This window comes from Aquarana catesbeiana, linkage group LG11, assembly GCF_042186555.1.
Source record: "Aquarana catesbeiana isolate 2022-GZ linkage group LG11, ASM4218655v1, whole genome shotgun sequence".
NCBI classification, from domain to species: domain Eukaryota; kingdom Metazoa; phylum Chordata; class Amphibia; order Anura; family Ranidae; genus Aquarana; species Aquarana catesbeiana.
This window is the reverse complement of record NC_133334.1, coordinates 26956590-26975126: the sequence shown is the minus strand read 5'-3', so window position 1 is coordinate 26975126 and position 18537 is coordinate 26956590. Positions and strand designations below refer to the sequence as shown.

The 18537-nt window shown below is 45.4% G+C and overlaps 1 protein-coding gene across 1 annotated transcript in view; it reads left to right on the top strand.

Moving 5' to 3' along the window:
- The window catches only part of HPS5 (HPS5 biogenesis of lysosomal organelles complex 2 subunit 2), a gene marked incomplete in the record, with an annotated part of 45894 nt that extends 37506 nt beyond the window's left edge, over positions 1 to 8388 (top strand). Inside the window, 3 exon segments of the mRNA XM_073604115.1 lie at positions 2595 to 2701; positions 3683 to 3962; positions 7028 to 8388. Coding sequence (XP_073460216.1) covers positions 2595 to 2701; positions 3683 to 3962; positions 7028 to 7088 — 448 coding nt within the window.
- Between the last annotated feature and the right edge of the window lie 10149 nt (positions 8389 to 18537).

Here is an 18537-nt window from a genome sequence, read left to right as displayed (position 1 = left end):
AGGATGGTTGCCCTGGGTGCCATAGGTTTACTGTAGGGATGGGGGCGCCTTCCTTCTGTTACAAGTGTGACAAGGCAGGAGTAGTGACAGCGGCAGTGATTATGACAAGCGAGAGAAATGCTGGGTGTAGGAGGGTCCTCCAAGCTTCCACATCATGAACATTGTGGGGGCAGTTTGGAATCTTCGCCCTGGGTACTAGATGACCTTGTCCTGGCACTGCCCATCTGACTCCTAGTACTCCTTGCTAGTACTCGTGACTAAACCACAAAGGCAAGCTTAACCTAATGCTACTGGGCAGCTTGACCCCTTGTTCTCATTCAACCTCAAGAATGGTGATGTCAATGCCTTGCAAAGATTTGTTTCAATGCCTTTCAAAGGTTTCTTTATAAAAAAAAATGTAGCGGCATACTTTATATAATAAGCCTTTGAAATTTTGGTGCATTTCATTTCCATCTAAGGCAGTGATTCTCAACCAGGGTTCCTCCAGCTATTGCTATGGGTTCCTGGAGCTTTTGCTGTCTGACCTCCCATGTAATGGTGTCTTCCAGGGCCAATGCCATTTGGTGGAGCCAGAATGAAACCAATGATTTTTTTTAGCTGCCTGTAAGGCCAGTGGCGGCTGGTGCTCAATATTTTGTGGGATCGGAAAACAAACCTGCCAACCCCCACCCCCCGCGGGAGATGGATGGAAAGGTGGAGATTTCCCCCTCCCCCTTGCAGGAGACAGACGGGAAGGTGGCGATCAGAGGCTTACCTTAGGTGGCAGATGACGAGGATCCGGGGTTGGGCTGCAAGGCTGCTGTTCGTCGCTCCAGCTTGCCATTGAGAGCTGGGGCCATTGCTTCTCCTCCCTGGCCAAACAGGAACTGGGTCCTGAGACCCGATTAGCCGGGAGACCTAAGACTCCTTGGCCAATCGGGTCTCAGGACCCGCTTCCTGATTGGCTAGGAGGAGAATTGGGAAGTCAATAGCAAATATTAATTCGCTATTGTCGCACAACAGTGCTCTGCACCATGAGTCCACCCTTTTTGAAGCCAATTAAAGCTTCAGGCTCTAATCTTGTGCTTAAAAAAAAAAAAAAAACCCCATTGAAATCAATGGGTCCGGCGCCCTGCATATAGATTAGGGGCCAGGCGCATGAATTAGGGGGGCGGCACCCCTACGCCCTTTATGGATGGGCCGCCACTGAGGGTGGCACTGTAAGGGCTGCAATCCCCCTACTGAATACCAATATAAGGGACATTTTTCCTATTGACAACCAACAAGTCGGTTTTAGTAAGGGTTCCCTGAGACCTGAAAATTATTTTAGTGTCTCCTCTGGGGTAAAAAGTTTGGGAAAGAGACTGATCTATAGAGTGGCTATAATGCCCTGCTATGCAATGTAGCCACCATACCCCAGTGTGGCCACCCTGATGTGCATGTTACATGCCACTTGGTGCCATGCTCAGGTGCTCTGTTGCTGTGCTCAATTTGTTGTGCATTACAGGCAGCGAGGAATCATGGGACATGTAGTCCCCATGCATTAGATCACATATCTACCTCTGATGTGCTTAGTGTTTGCTGCCTGACCAGAAGTTCGGGAAATTGTAGTGAAGAGAGACATCTGGCAGAGAAAGGAGAAATATGTGTTTAGAGCAAGCACAAGAAAATAAAGTTTTACAGCTATTTAAGGAAGAAGTATCAATATAGTTGTTAAATGTGTGTGAATCCCCCCGGGGACCTAGTGTATGGAGCACTTGGTCCTGTTCTGATCCATAGCTAAGTTGCTAAGCTAGTGTGGTGGACAGAAAAACATGTAACAAAAACGATATATACATATACTTTATTAGGTACTCTATCAAGAAAAGGAACATATGCATATGTCAAGCTAAATACCGTCCACCAGGTGCTCCACCCAGCATGGTCTGCTGGCAAGTGACCATTGTGGAATAAAGAGTTCATGAGAGCTGATGCATTTTGATGGATGTCCCTTCGTTCTTTCTCAAAGCTGCAGCTGTATACACTTGGCGGACACTTTATTAGGTACACCTTGCTAGTACTGGGTTGTCTTCACCACGTCTAGATGCCTAAAAGCATTGAGTTGCTGCCATGTGATTGGCTGGCTAGCAGTTTGTGTTACCAAGCAATTGAACAGCTGTACCTAATAAAGTGGCCGGTGTGTATATATACATATACAAACTGTTGGCGCTATATAAATCCTGTAATAAAAAAAATATATAATATTGCACGTCGGTCATGGATATCAGTACTATGCAATCAGGCCTTCCCAAGGGCTATTATATAGTTCTTTCTTTCTTTCTTTCTTTCTTTCTTTCTTTCTTTCTTTCTTTCTTTCTTTCTTTCTTTCTTTCTTTCTTTCTTTCTTTCTTTCTTTCTTTCTTTCTTTCTTTCTTTCTTTCTTTCTTTCTTTCTTTCTTTCTTTCTTTCTTTCTTTCTTTCTTTCTTTCTCCTCAAGCTGCTAAATTTGGCCTGGCTATCTAAGCTTTAGTGATCTCTGGTCATAAAAGGGTTAATCATTTTGTATTGCTGTCTTCAGTTTTTTTCTGACTTGATGATTATTCCGCTTTATGTGATCTGATTCTTTCTTACTTTAGGTATTGGCAGGGATTCATCACGCTGTGCCTGCAGCTGGACAGACGATTGGAAGCCCTGACCAGTATCGTGTATCTGGATGACATGAGTCTGATTGATGAGAATAACGGTTAGTAGATAAATGTCCTATTCATATTTTATTTGTGTTCGGAAGGACGGACTAGACACAAGGACAGAAATACAGTCATGTACGCCTCGTTTTTACAGAATGCATTAAAGTGACCCTGTCACATACTGCAGTTATCTTTTTCAAATTGGTCAATACCTGCAAACCTGTTGAACTTGGCTTTGATCACTAGGAACGATCCGCTGAAATCTGCTGGGAAACCGGCACTTTCATGGACCTTTTGACCGCCTAGGACCACCACTGACATGTCGCTGACCTCCGGGGTACCACCGTATACTGTACTGATATAGAGGTCAGCAGGAGGAACCGGTGAGCGCTGTGGAGGACCCAGAAGGTCAACAGTCCTAGAAGTGTTTGTTCTCTCACACATCCATATTTAGGGTGTAACATTGTGCCCTATGTACCCCCCACCCTCCCAAATATGAACTCCAAAAGCCCTGAGACTTCATCAGGCCATCTTGGATGTGAAGTCAGCAGCCCCAGCAGACTCCGAACTGTCACTAAAGTGACACTCTCTATAGCAGGGGTCTCCAAACTGCAGCCTGGGGGCCGGATGTGGCCCCTTGCTTGCCTTTATCCGGCCCTTGGGGCACTATTTCTCCCACTGACACCAATGATGGGACACTATTCCTCCCACTGACACCAATGATGGGGCACTATTCCTCCCACTGACACCAATGATGGGACACTATTCCTCCCACTGACACCAATGATGGGACACTATTCCTCCCACTGACACCAATGATGGGACACTATTCCTCCCACTGACACCAATGAAGGGGCATTGTTGACTCCCACCACCAACTCCAGGAGGTTTTCTGCCCCCACTGGCCAGTCTGGCCCTCCTAAAATCTGAAGGACAGTAAACTATTTAATATTTTTAAAACAAAAACACCAAGATGAACCCAAAGCTGTGCATTTCCATTCGGTTTTCCATTCATGACCTTCTGTTTCATTCCTCAGGTCTGTTACCGGAGACGATGGACGAGTGGAAAAGTCTTCTGCACTTAGCGCAGACCTGCGGCGCTCACCGCCAGGGCGTGACAAATGGCGACGCCCTTACCAACGGCCATTCCGATTGGACAAGCTGCATTACTGTGGAGAATGTGGCACTTCTATTGGCCAAAGTGATTGGCCCCGATAAAACGTTGCCGTATTTGGAGGAATGGGGCCTGACGGAGAATGTGTCTGAGAGATATTCCCAGATCTGCGAGGTCATGAAGGTGGCGGAGAAGAGACAAAGGTAAAAATAAATTAAAAATAACTAAAATTTAAAGATGGCGGACCTGGGGACAGGGTCCCTTCTCTTTACGGACCTGTTTTTTTATATTGTCCTGTTTTTAACCCCTTCGAGCCGGTACCTGCCGGTCCTTTAAGGGCTTAAGAACGCCGGGAGGCAGGGCCGGAACTCATGGTCATGTGACCGCCGTGATTGGCTGTCATAGCGGTCACATGATCAGAAAGCTCCCGATTGGGAGCTATTAGATATCTGCCGGTAACTGCGATGGGAGGGCACAGCGCTATCGCCGCTGTTGCATGCAATTATGCGGCCGCTCGGCGCCAAAAGGCCCGGACGCCGAGAGGCTGCATATTTCCATGCGTTTGGCGCCTAGGGGTTAAAGAGGCTAAACAATGTTATAAGAATTTTAGAGAGAAAAAATAAGAAAGAACGGGATGGATATAGATACCTAGTAATTCCCTAGCTTCTTGTAGTTTAACTTGTAGGCAGGAGCAGTTAGCTAGTTTGCCACTAGGTGGCTCTGTGCCAGAATGGTGTTTGCTTATAGCAGATAGAAATGAAACAAGATCCCCAGGTGGCGGCCTTTTAAGGCACAAAATGGTAAAAAGGTATATTCTAAAATGAAAAGTATTTATTGAAATATGAAAAATACACAACATTTAATAAAAAAAACATGGTGAGAATAAATATTCCAGTGTTGTCATACAAATCAGAATACATATAACGGACTAGTGTTTCCTGTACCCAACGCGTTTCGGAGTGAAAATGTAATCCTCCTTCTTCAGGGGGTATAGTTTAAACAAGAAACTCAGTATTATAGACTGAAAGTCACAATTGTTTAAAAACATAGAGGTGCCAAGAGGAGTTGTTTCCAAATTGCTTGAGCCACAGAGTTCAATATGCCTGCATATAGTTGTGCCACATCCAATGTAAACATTGGATGTGGCACAACTATATGCCCAATTGTAAACTCGCCCTCGCTTATAGCAGATAGCGTCTTCAGGTGCTAGGCCTCTTTTGGGTAGAGCCCTCCTGCAGTGATGTCCATGGGTGAGATGGAACCATATAAAAGCAGGTTGGGACACCTGGGGCATGGGTGCAGAACACCCCACACCAGCACAACCAGAAAATGTGGGCCCTGGACAGGGCAGGAGGCTGGAGACAAGTAGACCTGCATCCAGGAGAGCCGGCTGTAGACTTTCTGTCCCTTTACGGAGGAGGGGGCTAGGGCGGATTGCAAAAGGCCTATTAGTGGGGCTGCTTCCCTAGAGAGGTGTACCTATGGAGAAGGTGACTGCAGATAGCACAGTCCTGTGAGTACTAATGACCCCAGATGGAAGAGAAGACCGTTGGAGAGAGGGATGGATGGTAAAAGTGCTGTATATGCTTTCACATATGCTTTCACATGTGACTACTGCGAACTGACCAGTAAATGTGATTGACTGTGTATTGTCAAGTGACCCTGGAATGTATGTCGATGTGATGTGACTGTTATGCCTTTCCCTGAATTACATCAGTAAAGTGCAGCAATTCTACTAATGTGTGGATGTTCCTTCCCTGGGATATAAAGGTGAACAGCTGCCAATGTTGTGTGGAGGCCACTGGCATGGAGTGGGGGCACAAGATGGCGGATGGTTCAGCCTCAGCAGGAGAGGCAGTGTTCCAGCAGGACAGGAGCAGGGGTAGGGACTTGTGCTCTTGGCACCAATTCTAGTTAATCACTAAGCCCCTCTTACAAGCTGATCGTGCTGCCTTTGCCACACTGAAATCCCGAGCAGCATTGTCATTCCTGTCTGAATTCTCCCCTACTGAACTACAAAACTCTTCCCTGCCAGTGTCTTTAGTACAGTGACAGTTCATATTTTTAGCACTGATCGCTGTATTAGTGTCACTGGTCCTCAAAAAGTTTCAAAACTGTCAGTGTCAGAATGTCTGCCGCAATATCGCAGTCCCGCTCTAATCCGCTGATCGCTGCCATTACTAGTTAAAAAATAAATAAATAAAAATATCTCTTAGTTTGTAGATGCTTTACGTTTTTGCTCAAACCAATCAATATCCACCTATTGCGATATTTAATTTTTTTTTTTTTTTACCAAAAATATGTAGCATAATACATATTGACCTAAATTTATGAAGAAATTTGATTTTTTTATTATTATTATTTATTTTATTTTTTTTTATTGGATATGATTTTTAACAGAATGTAAAAATATTCTTCTTCTTTTTTGTTTATAGTGCAAAAAATAAAAAAACAGAGGTGATTGATTACCACCAAAAGAAAGCTCTATTTGTAGGGGAAAAAAAGGACATACATTTTATTTGGGTACAACATCTTCAAGGGCTGAAGTGGTTAAAGCGGAGTTCCACCCAAAAGTGGAACTTCCGCTCATTTGTCTCCTCTCCCCCTCCAGTGCCACAATTGGCACCTTTCGGGTGGGGGGGGCTACAGGTATCCTGTTCCCGCTTCCAGGAGTCTGGGCCGCGGCTCATGACATCACCGCGGGGCTCCCTCCTCCTCTCCCTGTTGCCGGGCCAGTAGGAGAGAGGAGCGGGGCCTCGCGCATGCGCAGTAGGGTTTCCGGCGTGAAGCCGTAAGGCTACATTGCCGGGTACCCTTACCCACAATGGCAGCGTCAGCACCCGACAGCTGATGGAAACATCAACTGCAGTGCCGACATAGCTGGACTCTAGGACAGGTAAGTGTCCTATTGTTAAAAGCCAGCAGCTGCAGTATGTGTAGATGCTGGCTTTTATTTTTTTCTTTTTTTTGGGGCGGAACACCGCTTTAATACATTTTTCAAGAGACAAAAATGGTGGAAATGGCATGCAGGGATGTACTGTGTATGTTTGTTTTTTTTTTCCCAATTGTTTGAGACCGAGTTGTCTTTTTGCCTGGAACTCCACTTTAAAATAATTAAAAAAAAATAATAATAGTTGATGGACCACTTAGTCCTTTTCTTCTGTCGCTTTTCTATGTTTCACCAATCCGATTATTGATAACATAAGATTATTTGGTAAGGGTTGCTTTGACAGTTTATTTATTTTTTTCATTTTTTATTTTTTCCCAGAGCCTTAATTCAGTCTATGCTGGAGAGATGTGATCGATTTTTGTGGTCGCAGCAGGCGTGATCCTGCCATGCATATACGAGGACGCTGAGAGATTCTGCATCCTGTGCCTCTATTGGAGCCAAACTGTTCAATGACTTCTTCTATAATCTATATGTCTTATTTATGTGTTCACAATTCTGGAGCTGAATGTTACAAAGTATCAAACCTCAGTGCCTAAACCTGGACCGTCTTCCATTTCGCAGCCGGTAGAACGCCAAAGGCGGACATGAAGAAAATCTGGCAAATGCTAGCTGCGCTTCTCAAGGTCGGGAGCTGAAAGGAATCTGATTGGCTGCTGCAAAAAAACAGATCTTCCTTCAGACACTAATCAGCCAGTATTCCCTACTATGATGATGCCAGTTCACCAATCGCCATTCAACAAAAGCGCACAGAGAAGACGTAGCGGTGATTTCCCTGGCAGCTTATCAAATGACTCCTCCCTCACACTCCCCTTTTTTTTTTTACGCACTTAAAAAATGAGATCTGCAAGCTCATTGGTTGTATTTAACAACACCCTCACACTCCACACACAGAGATTATTTTTACTAACAATATATTCCGTATTCACAGCTTGAATCTTCTATCACACACATCCAATCATTCTTATCTGTTCATTGTTGTGTCATGTCCTGTTTGAAAAGTTAGGATTTATTTTTTGGGTAAAATATTTTATGTGCAAGGGTTTTTTTTTTTTTTTTGGAAACTTTTCAGGAAATTGCAATAAATGGTTTATTTGCTAAAGGGCCATACACCTTGAAAATTTCAAAATGTTTATTTATACTTTGTATGTGTAACTGACCCTGACCCAGACTCTGACCCTGACCCAGACTCTGCCCCTGACCCAGACTCTGCCCCTGACCCAGACTCTGCCCCTGACCCAGACTCTGCCCCTGACCCAGACTCTGCCCCTGACCCAGACTCTGCCCCTGACCCAGACTCTGCCCCTGACTCAGACTCTGCCCCTGACTCAGACTCTGCCCCTGACTCAGACTCTGCCCCTGACTCAGACTCTGCCCCTGACTCAGACTCTGCCCCTGACTCAGACTCTGCCCCTGACTCAGACTCTGCCCCTGACTCAGACTCTGCCCCTGACTCAGACTCTGCCCCTGACTCAGACTCTGCCCCTGACCCAGACTCTGCCCCTGACCCAGACTCTGCCCCTGACCCTGACCCAGACTCTGTCCCTGACCCAGACTCTGTCCCTGACCCAGACTCTGCCCCTGACCCAGACTCTGCCCCTGACCCAGACTCTGCCCCTGACCCAGACACTATATGCAAACAAATATTAGTACTATAATAAAACCCCCTATTCTTGTCTCTATTCATTGAAGTATTTTTTTAATAGATGTTTTTAGAGCCTGGGGCTCTGTAAATTCTGAGGCCAATGTAGGTTGGCCCTCCTCCACTCACCAATCAGACTCGTACATACAGACAGCCAGGTTGCGGTAAAAGCCAGTGGTTGAGCCAGGGTTTTACTGCCCACCTGAAGAGGACTTGTTAACCCTCATGTAACAGTACAGCTACCGAACGCGACCTATTACGGTGAATGTGGCCATGCAGCTGCTCTGCAGCCTTGTGCAATGCATAATGGTTCAGTTTTTTTAGGGTTAAAACGGGCACCTAAGGGCTCTTTCACACTGGCAGCCCGGGGGCGATAAAAAAAAAAAATGTGCTGGAGCCATGGTTTTACCACCCTCCGGCCTCCCACCCGAGTTCTAACATTACAACCGGACAGGGGTGTACACATGCTGCAGCTGCAGAAACTTACAGTGAGGGGAAAAAAGTATCCCCTGCTGATATTGTAGGTTTGCCCACTGACAAAGAAATGATCAGTCTATAATTTTTAGTGGTCAGTTTATTTTAACAGTGAGAGACAGAATAACAACAAAAATATCCAGAAAAATACATATAAAAAAAAGTTATGAATTGATTTGCATTTTAATGAGTGAAGTATTTGACCCCTTCACAAAAAAAAAAAATAAAAAATGACTTAGTACTTGGTGGCAAAACCCTTGTTGTCAATCACAGAGGTCAGACGTTTCTTGTACTCTCCAAGTCATTAAGGTTTGGAGGCTGACGTTTGGTAACTCGAACCTTCAGTTCCCTCCACAAATTTTCTATTTTCTGGCCAGGCCACTCCAGGACCATAATGTGCTTCTTCTTGAGCCATTCCTTTGTTGCCTTGGCCGTGTGTTTTGGTTGGGTCATTGTCATGCTGGAATACCCATCCATGACCCTTTTTCAATGCCCTGGCTGAGGGAAGGAGGATCTCACCCAAGATTTGGCTGTACATGGCCCCCGTCCATCATCTCTTTGCGGTGAAGTTGTCCCGTCCCCTTAGCAGAAAAACACCCCCAAAGCATAATGTTTCCACCTCCATGTATGACGGTGGGGATGGTGTTCTTGGTGCCATAGGCAGCATTCCTCCTCCTCCTCCAAACACAGCGAGTTGAGTTGATGCCAAAGAGCTCGATTTTGGTCTCCTCTGACCACAACACTTTCACCCAGTTCTCCTCTGAATCATTCAGATGTTCATTAGCAAACTTCAGACGGACTGTACATGTGCTTTCTTGAGCAGGGGGACCTTGCAGGTGCTGCAGGATTTCAGTCCTTCACAGCGTAGCGTGTTAAAAAAAAAATTATTGGTGATTAACAGTGCCAGCTGTCTTGAGGTCATTGACCAGATTCTCCCATGTAGTTCTGGGCTGATTCCTCACCGTTCTCATGATCATTGAAACTCCACAAGGTGAGAGCTTTCATGGAGCCCCAGACCGAGGGAGATTGACAGTTATTTTGTGTTTCTTCCATTTCATTCCATTCCGCATAGAACACCTTTTGGGATGAATTTGAGCAGAGACTGTGAGCCAGGCCTTCTCGTTCAACATCAGTGCCTGACCTCACAAACGTGCTGCTTAAAGAATGGTCAAACATTCCCATAGACACACTCCTAAACCTTGTGGTCAGCCTTCCCAGAAGAGTTAAAGCTGTTGTAGCTGTAAAGGGTGGGCCAACTCAATATTGAACCCTACGGACTGAGACTGGGATGCCATTAAAGTTCATGTGCGTGTAAAGGCAGGCGTCACAATACTTTTGGTAATATAGTGTATCTACACATGGTGGCTTTTACAAGTGAATACCATGAATAACATACGGTAAATATACATATTCTTTGCTATGCAGATGCTAATTTGATGAGTCTCGTTCAACAAAAGCAACATATCTGTGATACCCCTGGAAGCTTCAGATTAATACAAACTATATGTAGTGCTACCCCTGAAGGACTGCTGGTTAAGATGAGTCCTCTGAAAAGAAGATATGCTCCTATATACCTAACATTGAGTTCTCTGTTGCTGGCTTCAACCTTCTCAAAGACCCCAGCCCCTTTAACACCAGACTGAGTACGCTATACAGGGGCGGATCCAGGGGGGTGGCAACGGGGCAATTGCCCCCTCCGAGAATGTGGGTGAGTGGGCAGGTAGGCGTCGCAGCGGGTGAGAGAGCCAGGGAGCGGCTACGTTGGCGAGCAGCTGTGCGGCTCAGTGACAGTGTGTGAGCGGCTGCTGGCCAATCAGGGAGCCGGCGGGCGGGGGAGCAGAGAGATAACATCATCTCTCACCGCCCAGCGCCCACCCTGCATCCCTGCAGTTCCGCCCTCACTGTGCAATGTACAGGCAGCCGCGGCAGCAGAGAGATTACATCATCTCTCTGCTGCCCCTGGGGCGGGATGCAGCACTGACACATCCGCTCAGGATGAGCCCTTTGTGCTCTCTCTCTCCGCTCTCCCAGCAGCAGCAGCCAGCCCATTCCTCTCTGCCTGGCGTGGCTTGCATTCAGCGCTGTCCTGGGAGTTCATTCACTGTCACAGGACACAGGGGGCAGCGGCCAGCCAATCAGAGCGCGATCTGGGCACAAGGGGGGCAGCGGGCAGCCAATCAGAGCATGATTTGGACACAGGGGGTCACCAGTTGAATAAGCCTGACTCTGGGACACAGCAGACAATTATAGCAGGCAAGTGACAATCCGCAACGTGTGGCATGGGACGTGGCAAGTGACAATCTGCAACGTGTGGCAAGTGACAATCTGCAACGTGTGGCATGGGACGTGGCAAGTGACAATCTGCAACGTGTGGCATGGGACGTGGCAAGTGACAATCTGCAACGTGTGGCATGGGACGTGGCAAGTGACAATCTGCAACGTGTGGCAAGTGACAATCCGCAACGTGTGGCAGGTGACAGTGGCAAGTGACACGCTCGGGGCTCCCACTGATTCTATGGTGAGTTGAACCATTTCATTTTTTATAACAATGTAATAATAGTAATAATGCGCTGCAATCATCCTGACACCATAACAACCATTGTGCTGTGATGATTGAAGCGCTAACACCAGCCATTTCCCCGTTAAATTTACCCCCAAAAAACGTAATTTCTGGCAGTGCCCCTCCCCTGCCCCTCCCGAGACTAGGCTCTAGATCCGCCCCTGCGCTATAGGAGGTGACAGGTTGGGGTACACAGGTAGTAATGTAGATGGGATCTCTGTATATACACCCAGCACTGTACTGTCACCTCCTATAGTAGATGGTTGGGGTACACAGGTAGTAATGTAGATGGGATCCCTATATATACACACCCAGCACTGTACTGTACCCTCCTCTAGTAGATGGTTGGGGTACGCAGGTAGTAATGTAGATGGGATCTCTGTATATACACCCAGCACTGTACTGTCACCTCCTATAGTAGATTGTTGGGGTACGCAGGTAGTAATGTAGATGGGATCTCTGTATATACACCCAGCACTGTACTGTCACCTCCTATAGTAGATGGTTGGGGTACGCAGGTAGTAATGTAGATGGGATCTCTGTATATACACCCAGCACTGTACTGTCACCTCCTATAGTAGATGGTTGGGGTACGCAGGTAGTAATGTAGATGGGATCTCTGTATATACACCCAGCACTGTACTGTACCCTCATATAGTAGATTGTTGGGGTACGCAGGTAGTAATGTAGATGGGATCTCTGTATATACACCCAGCACTGTACTGTCACCTCCTATAGTAGATGGTTGGGGTACACAGTAATGTAGATGGGATCTCTGTATATACACCCAGCACTGTACTGTACCCTCATATAGTAGATGGTTGGGGTACGCAGGTAGTAATGTAGATGGGATCTCTGTATATACACCCAGCACTGTACTGTCACCTCCTATAGTAGATGGTTGGGGTACACAGTAATGTAGATGGGATCTCTGTATATACACCCAGCACTGTACTGTCACCTCCTATAGTAGATTGTTGGGGTACGCAGGTAGTAATGTAGATGGGATCTCTGTATATACACCCAGCACTGTACTGTCACCTCCTATAGTAGATGGTTGGGGTACGCAGGTAGTAATGTAGATGGGATCTCTGTATATACACCCAGCACTGTACTGTACCCTCATATAGTAGATGGTTGGGGTACGCAGGTAGTAATGTAGATGGGATCTCTGTATATACACCCAGCACTGTACTGTTACCTCCTATAGTAGATGGTTGGGGTACACAGGTAGTAATGTAGATGGGATCTCTGTATATACACCCAGCACTGTACTGTCACCCTCATATAGTAGATGGTTTCATTCATGAAATTCTCCAAGCTGCAGCGGGGAAGGTGTGGGGTGTTTAACCACTTTAATACCGGCCACAGCCAAAAGACAGTTACAGCACAACTCTAGTTCTAGGAGAGCATCCATGGACCTTTGTCCTCCTCCCACACGCCCCCTGGAGCACGCATCGGGTGCACTCTGTGACCACTGTATGTTTTAGACACAGCTAATCACAGATTGAGGTAAAGGGCCAATCACAGTGGAATTGCGGTCATCTTGGGGTGTCTACCTTCCTCAAAGGGGTAATTTTTGAGGTTTTCCTGACATTTTGTTTGCAATCTTTTATAACAGAAAGTAAGGGAAACAGGGCTTTTTAATGTTTGTCTTTTTTGCTTTATTTAGTAAAAAAAAAAAAAAAAAAAAAAAAAACAGTGGTTATTAAATGCCTCCAACAGAAAGGTCTATTTATAAAAAAAAAAAAAAAAAGAAAACAATATCCATTAGTGTTACATTAGCACTCAAGGGGTTAAAAACGATATGGACAAAACCACCAATTTTAGTCTTTTTTTGCTTTATTTAGTAAAAAAGTGTAAGTTTATACACCGCTCCTCCACCGCTTCTGCCCATGAAATGAATGGGCACCGCTGCTGGAGCGCCGATGCCTGCAATGCGGTTCAGCAGCGGCGCTACACTAAGGCCCCTTTCACACTGGGGCGGGGGCAGCGTCGGCGGTAAAGCGCCGCTATTGTAAGCGGCGCTTTACCATCGGTATTCGGCCGCTAGCGGGGACGTTTTTTTCTGCAGAGGTGCTTTGCCGGCGGTATAGCCGCGCTGTCCCATTGATTTCAATGGGCAGGAGCGGTGTATACACCGCTCCTTCACCGCTTCAAAGATGCTGCTGGCAGGACTTTTTTTTCCCATCCTGCCAGCGGCACTTTCGGGTCGGTTTGCAGGCGCTATATTAGCGTAATAGCGCCTTCAAACCGCCCCAGTGTGAAAGGGCCCTAAGGCTGCTTTCACACTGGAGCGGGCGGGCGTTATAGGTAAACTGCCGCTAGTTTTAGCAGCTCTTTAGCAGCGGCGTTGATGGTAAACCACCGCTAGTTTTAGCAGCGCTTTACCATCATTTTTGCGGCGCTATTAAACCGCTAGCAGGACGCTTTTAACCCCCGCTAGCAGCCGATAAAGGGGTTAAATGCGCCCCACTAGCGGCCGAATAGCGCCGAAAAATAACGGTAAAGCTCCGCTAAAACTAGCGGCGTTTTACCGTCAACGCCCGCCCACTCCGGTGTGATGAGCAGCCTTAGGCAGGCCATACATGGGTCGAAATTTCGAAAGAATTTTCTTCAGAAAATCTTATCTAAGAGTTTTCATTCAAATTCGTTCGGTGCAGCCCTGCATCGAAACCAATCAGCTGCCAGCTTTTTTTTTTTTTTTTTTTTGTCAAAGCTTCATTGACCAAGCTGAAGTCAGAAGCTGATTGGCTACCATGTACATCTGCACCAGATTCTGCACTCTCCAGTGTTAGTAAGGCTTCGTTCACACATAAGTATTTTAAATCGTGTGTGGAATTCCAGAATGTAGAATAGGGAGATGTAATGAAAAGCACTTTAAGACAATACAATGTTTATCACTCAAATATAAATATATATATATATATATATATATATATATATATATATATATATATATATATATATATATATATATATATATATATATATATATATATATATATATATATATATATGGCATAGGTGTGTGCACCTCAAAGCTCCAACACATATGCGTTTGTGACATATTAACCGGCCTCTTCCCCGCGTGTCATCCTGAAACAATGTAGGGGGGGGAGCACACGGGGGGGGCCTGGGCAGCAGAAAGAAGAGGAACAGGCATAGCTCAAAACTGTCCCTGACTTCGAGTGACTGTCCCTGATTTGGAGCAATGTCCCTCTGTCCCTCATTCCTCCTGATTTCTCCCTCATTTTGGTCAGATCTATATAGTTGTATATAAAATGCACTAACAAAAAGTGTTTTCTAGCACTAAATCTTTCATCTGATCTCTAAATTGCTGCATTTGTAAATTCCAAAAGCCAATATAAAGGAATAGTAGTGGTAAAAAAGCACTTGTGGGTTTAACCAATCTTATTTTTTTTTTGTACATTTCCCTCATTCCCATCTCAAAAAAGTTGGGAGGTATGGAACAGGGACAAGAGGGGTGGCATATATTGGTACTGACCCCCTGTATTTTCTTCCTGTGACAGCTGAATGTCAGCAAGAGGCAGAGGAGGAGAAGCCTACTTTCAGCTGCTGCAAAAGAAAATACAGATCGGTTCCACTAATTTCCACCCCCGTCGCCTATCCTGTCCAGGGTCTGGGGGTTGGCAAGTAAGGATCGCGGCTTACCTGACACCTGCCCATGATTGACGGATTTCCAACTCCACCTGGCACACCCCTTGTGCACACCTATGATGTAACCTCTCGAGGCATTCATCGGGAATTCTGCTCCGCTTGATGAAGCAACCATAAGTTGAGTCTAATGACGGGATCACTCTGGGGCCAGGGATGGCTGCTCACTGAGGACATTCATTGACGTAGCCAGGCCCCTCTAATTGGGTCTTGTTCATCTCTACACCTATAGTACATGTACTATAGGAAGATGTCAGTTCTTTAGCTTTCAGGCTCCATTCACATTTGTATAATACCTTTGGGATGCAAATTTGGATGGGTGCAACTTGGATAAGACTTTGGCTTTGACCAATGATAATGGACAACTGTTGCACAGCTATTGCACTGTATAACATTCATGTACGACTTTCATGCAACTTTTGAGGATTAACATTGAAGCCTATGGCCCTCAAGTTGCATGATAGTCAGACCAAAGTAGTGCATGAACTTTAAGTCGCACATACACTATATTACCAAAAGTATTGGGACACCTGCCTTTACATGCACACGAACTTTAATGACATCCCAGTCTTAGTCTGTAGGGTTCAATATTGAGTTGGCCCACCCTTTGCAGCTATAACAGCTTCAACTCTTCTGGGAAGGCCGTCCACAAGGTTTAGGAGTGTGTCTATGGGAATGTTTGACCATTCTTCCAGAAGCACATTTGTGAGGTCAGACATTGATGTTGGATGAGAAGGCATGGCTTAAGTCTCTGCTCAAATTCATCCTAAAGGTATTATATCGGTTTTAGGTCAGGCCACTCAAGTTCCTCCCCCCAAACTCGCTCATCCATGTCTTTATGGACCTTGCTTCGTGCACTGGTGCGCAGTCATGTTGGAACAGGAAGGGACCATCCCCAAACTGTTCCCACAAGGTTGGGAGCATGAAATTGTCCAAAATGTCTTGGTATGCTGATACCTTAAGAGTTCCCTTCACTGGAACTAAGGGGCCAAGCCCAACCCTTGAAAAACAACCCCCCACCATAATCCCCCCCATCCACCAAATGATTTGGACCAGTGCACAAAGCAAGGTCCATAAAGACATGGATGAGCGAGTTTGGGGTGGAGGAACTTGACTGGCCTGCACAGAGTTCTCACCTCAACCCGACAGAACACCTTTGGGATGAATTAGAGTGCAGAGCCAGACCCTCTCTCCAACATCAGTGCCTGACCTCACAAACGCACTCCTGGAAGAATGGTCAAACATTTCCATAGACACACTCCTAAACCTTGTGGACGGCCTTCCCAGAAGAGTTTAAGCTGTTATAGCTGCAAAGGGTGGGCCAACTCAATATTGAACCCTACGGACTAAGACTGGGATGCCATTAATGTTCATGTGTGTGTAAAGGCAGGCGTCCCAATACTTTTGGTAATAAAGGGTATATGAATGCTTATCATTGTAAAACATGGGGAACGACTTTGAAGTTCAAAGTCACATGACAAGTCACACAAGTGTGAATGGAGCTTTAATGGTCTTTGATGATTTTGAATGATAATATATATATCTATAGATATATATATATGTTTTTTTTTTTTCTACAACAGACATTTTACTGCTGAAATTCTATGTGGACTGCAGTACCTTCACTCTCTTCAGATCATCCACCGAGATCTTAAACCAGAGAACATTCTTGTGGACAAGGACCACCATGCCAAAATTCCAGATTTTGGCTTGTTAACAATATACAGAACTGAGTTCAACAGACTCACAGATCGTCTGGGGACATACACTTACATGGCTCCAGAGGTAAGTTATATCTGTCTAATATTGGATTTGATTGTTTGGATATATCAATTATCTTTGTTGGAAATAGAGCAGAGATAAATGGGTGCCCCCTAAATGGAGAATTTCTCCACCTCTGCCCCGGTTGCTGTTAGCGGGTTTCCATTCCAGGACTAAATCCCCAACAAAGGAGTGTCTGAGGCCTGCAGCGGTGTTGGAGCTATTTTGTCTGGGTCATTGAGGCAGTGTGTGTGTAGAAGGACGGCTCTGTCTGTCCCAAAGCAGACATGCAAATGCGATAAAAGCTTCAGTAACTAACTGCTCCCCTGCTCTAGAGCTTAGTAAATGATAGGAAGTTCTGCTACCTTTCATCATCCAATCACGTGCAAGAAAAAATGCTGTTTTTTTTTTTTTCACATTTTCCTTGCATATGATTGGGTATTTTTAGTTAATTTACTAAGTTCTGGAGCAACTGCACTTACAGTCCACAGTCTGTCTTTAGTCTTTAGTAAAAAAAACTTATGAGGCTGCACTGATAGGATGTATTGATGAGCACCAATAGGCTGCACTTATGGGCATTGATAAGCTGCACTAATAGGCTGCACTGATGGGCACTGATAGGCTGTACTGATGAGCACTGATAAGCTGCACCCATGGGCACTAATCGGCTGCACTCATGGGCACTGATAGGCTGCACTGATAAGCTGTACTGATGTGCACTGATAAGCTGAACTGATGAGCTGCACTAATGGGCACTGATAGGCTGCACTGATAGGCTGCACTGATGGGCACTAATAGGCTGTACTGATGAGCACTGATAGGCTGCACCCATGGGCACTAATCGGCTGCACTCATGGGCACTGATAGGCTGCCCTGATGGGCACTGATAAGCTGCCCTGATGGGCACTGATAGGCTGCACTGATGGGCACTGATAGGCTGCACTGATGGGCACTAATAGGTTGCACTAATAGGCTGCACTGATGGGTACTAATAGGATGCACTGATGGGCACTGATGAGGCTGCACTGATGGGCAGTACTTTAAATATTGGCCTCCTTTAAAGGGGAAAAATAAAGATTATTTGTAGGCAAAACCTTTTTTTTCAGGGTTTTATTTTGTAAAGTAGGGAAGAGCTACAGGTTCTGCAAAGTTCCTACTGGTGTTTGTGTCCCTGTTTGGGGGAGATTCACCTTCTCTGTTTGACAAAGTGACTATTGTCATTGAGAAAGATAGTGAAAAACAAAATTTTCTGGCTGTCACCAAAATAGAAGTAGAGGGGAAATCTTTAATGGGGACAGTTATCTAGGAGGAGAATTTCCCTTACTTTTGGAGAATTCTTCTAACTTCCTGTTGTGCCTCTGGGACAGGAAGTGAAGAGAAATCTCCTCAATAGTACACAGAAACAAAGGCAGGCGTTTTTAACCTTTCCTTACTCTATCTAAAAGAGTCATCTAAAATCTAGATTACTCGATTACTCGAGTAATCTAAATCTAAACAAAACAAAAAAAAGGTTTTGACTATACATATAATAAGCCCCACCTCCAATATTCACATGCTCCGCCTCAGTTTGATATCTTTTGAGCACTATATATATATATATATATATATATATATGTCACCTATGTTGGCATGGTGTCATCTCTGTTGTGTTCCTGGCATGAAAATGTACTCATCCTTCTTTCTTTGTCTTATGTTTCCACAGGTCTATTATGAAAA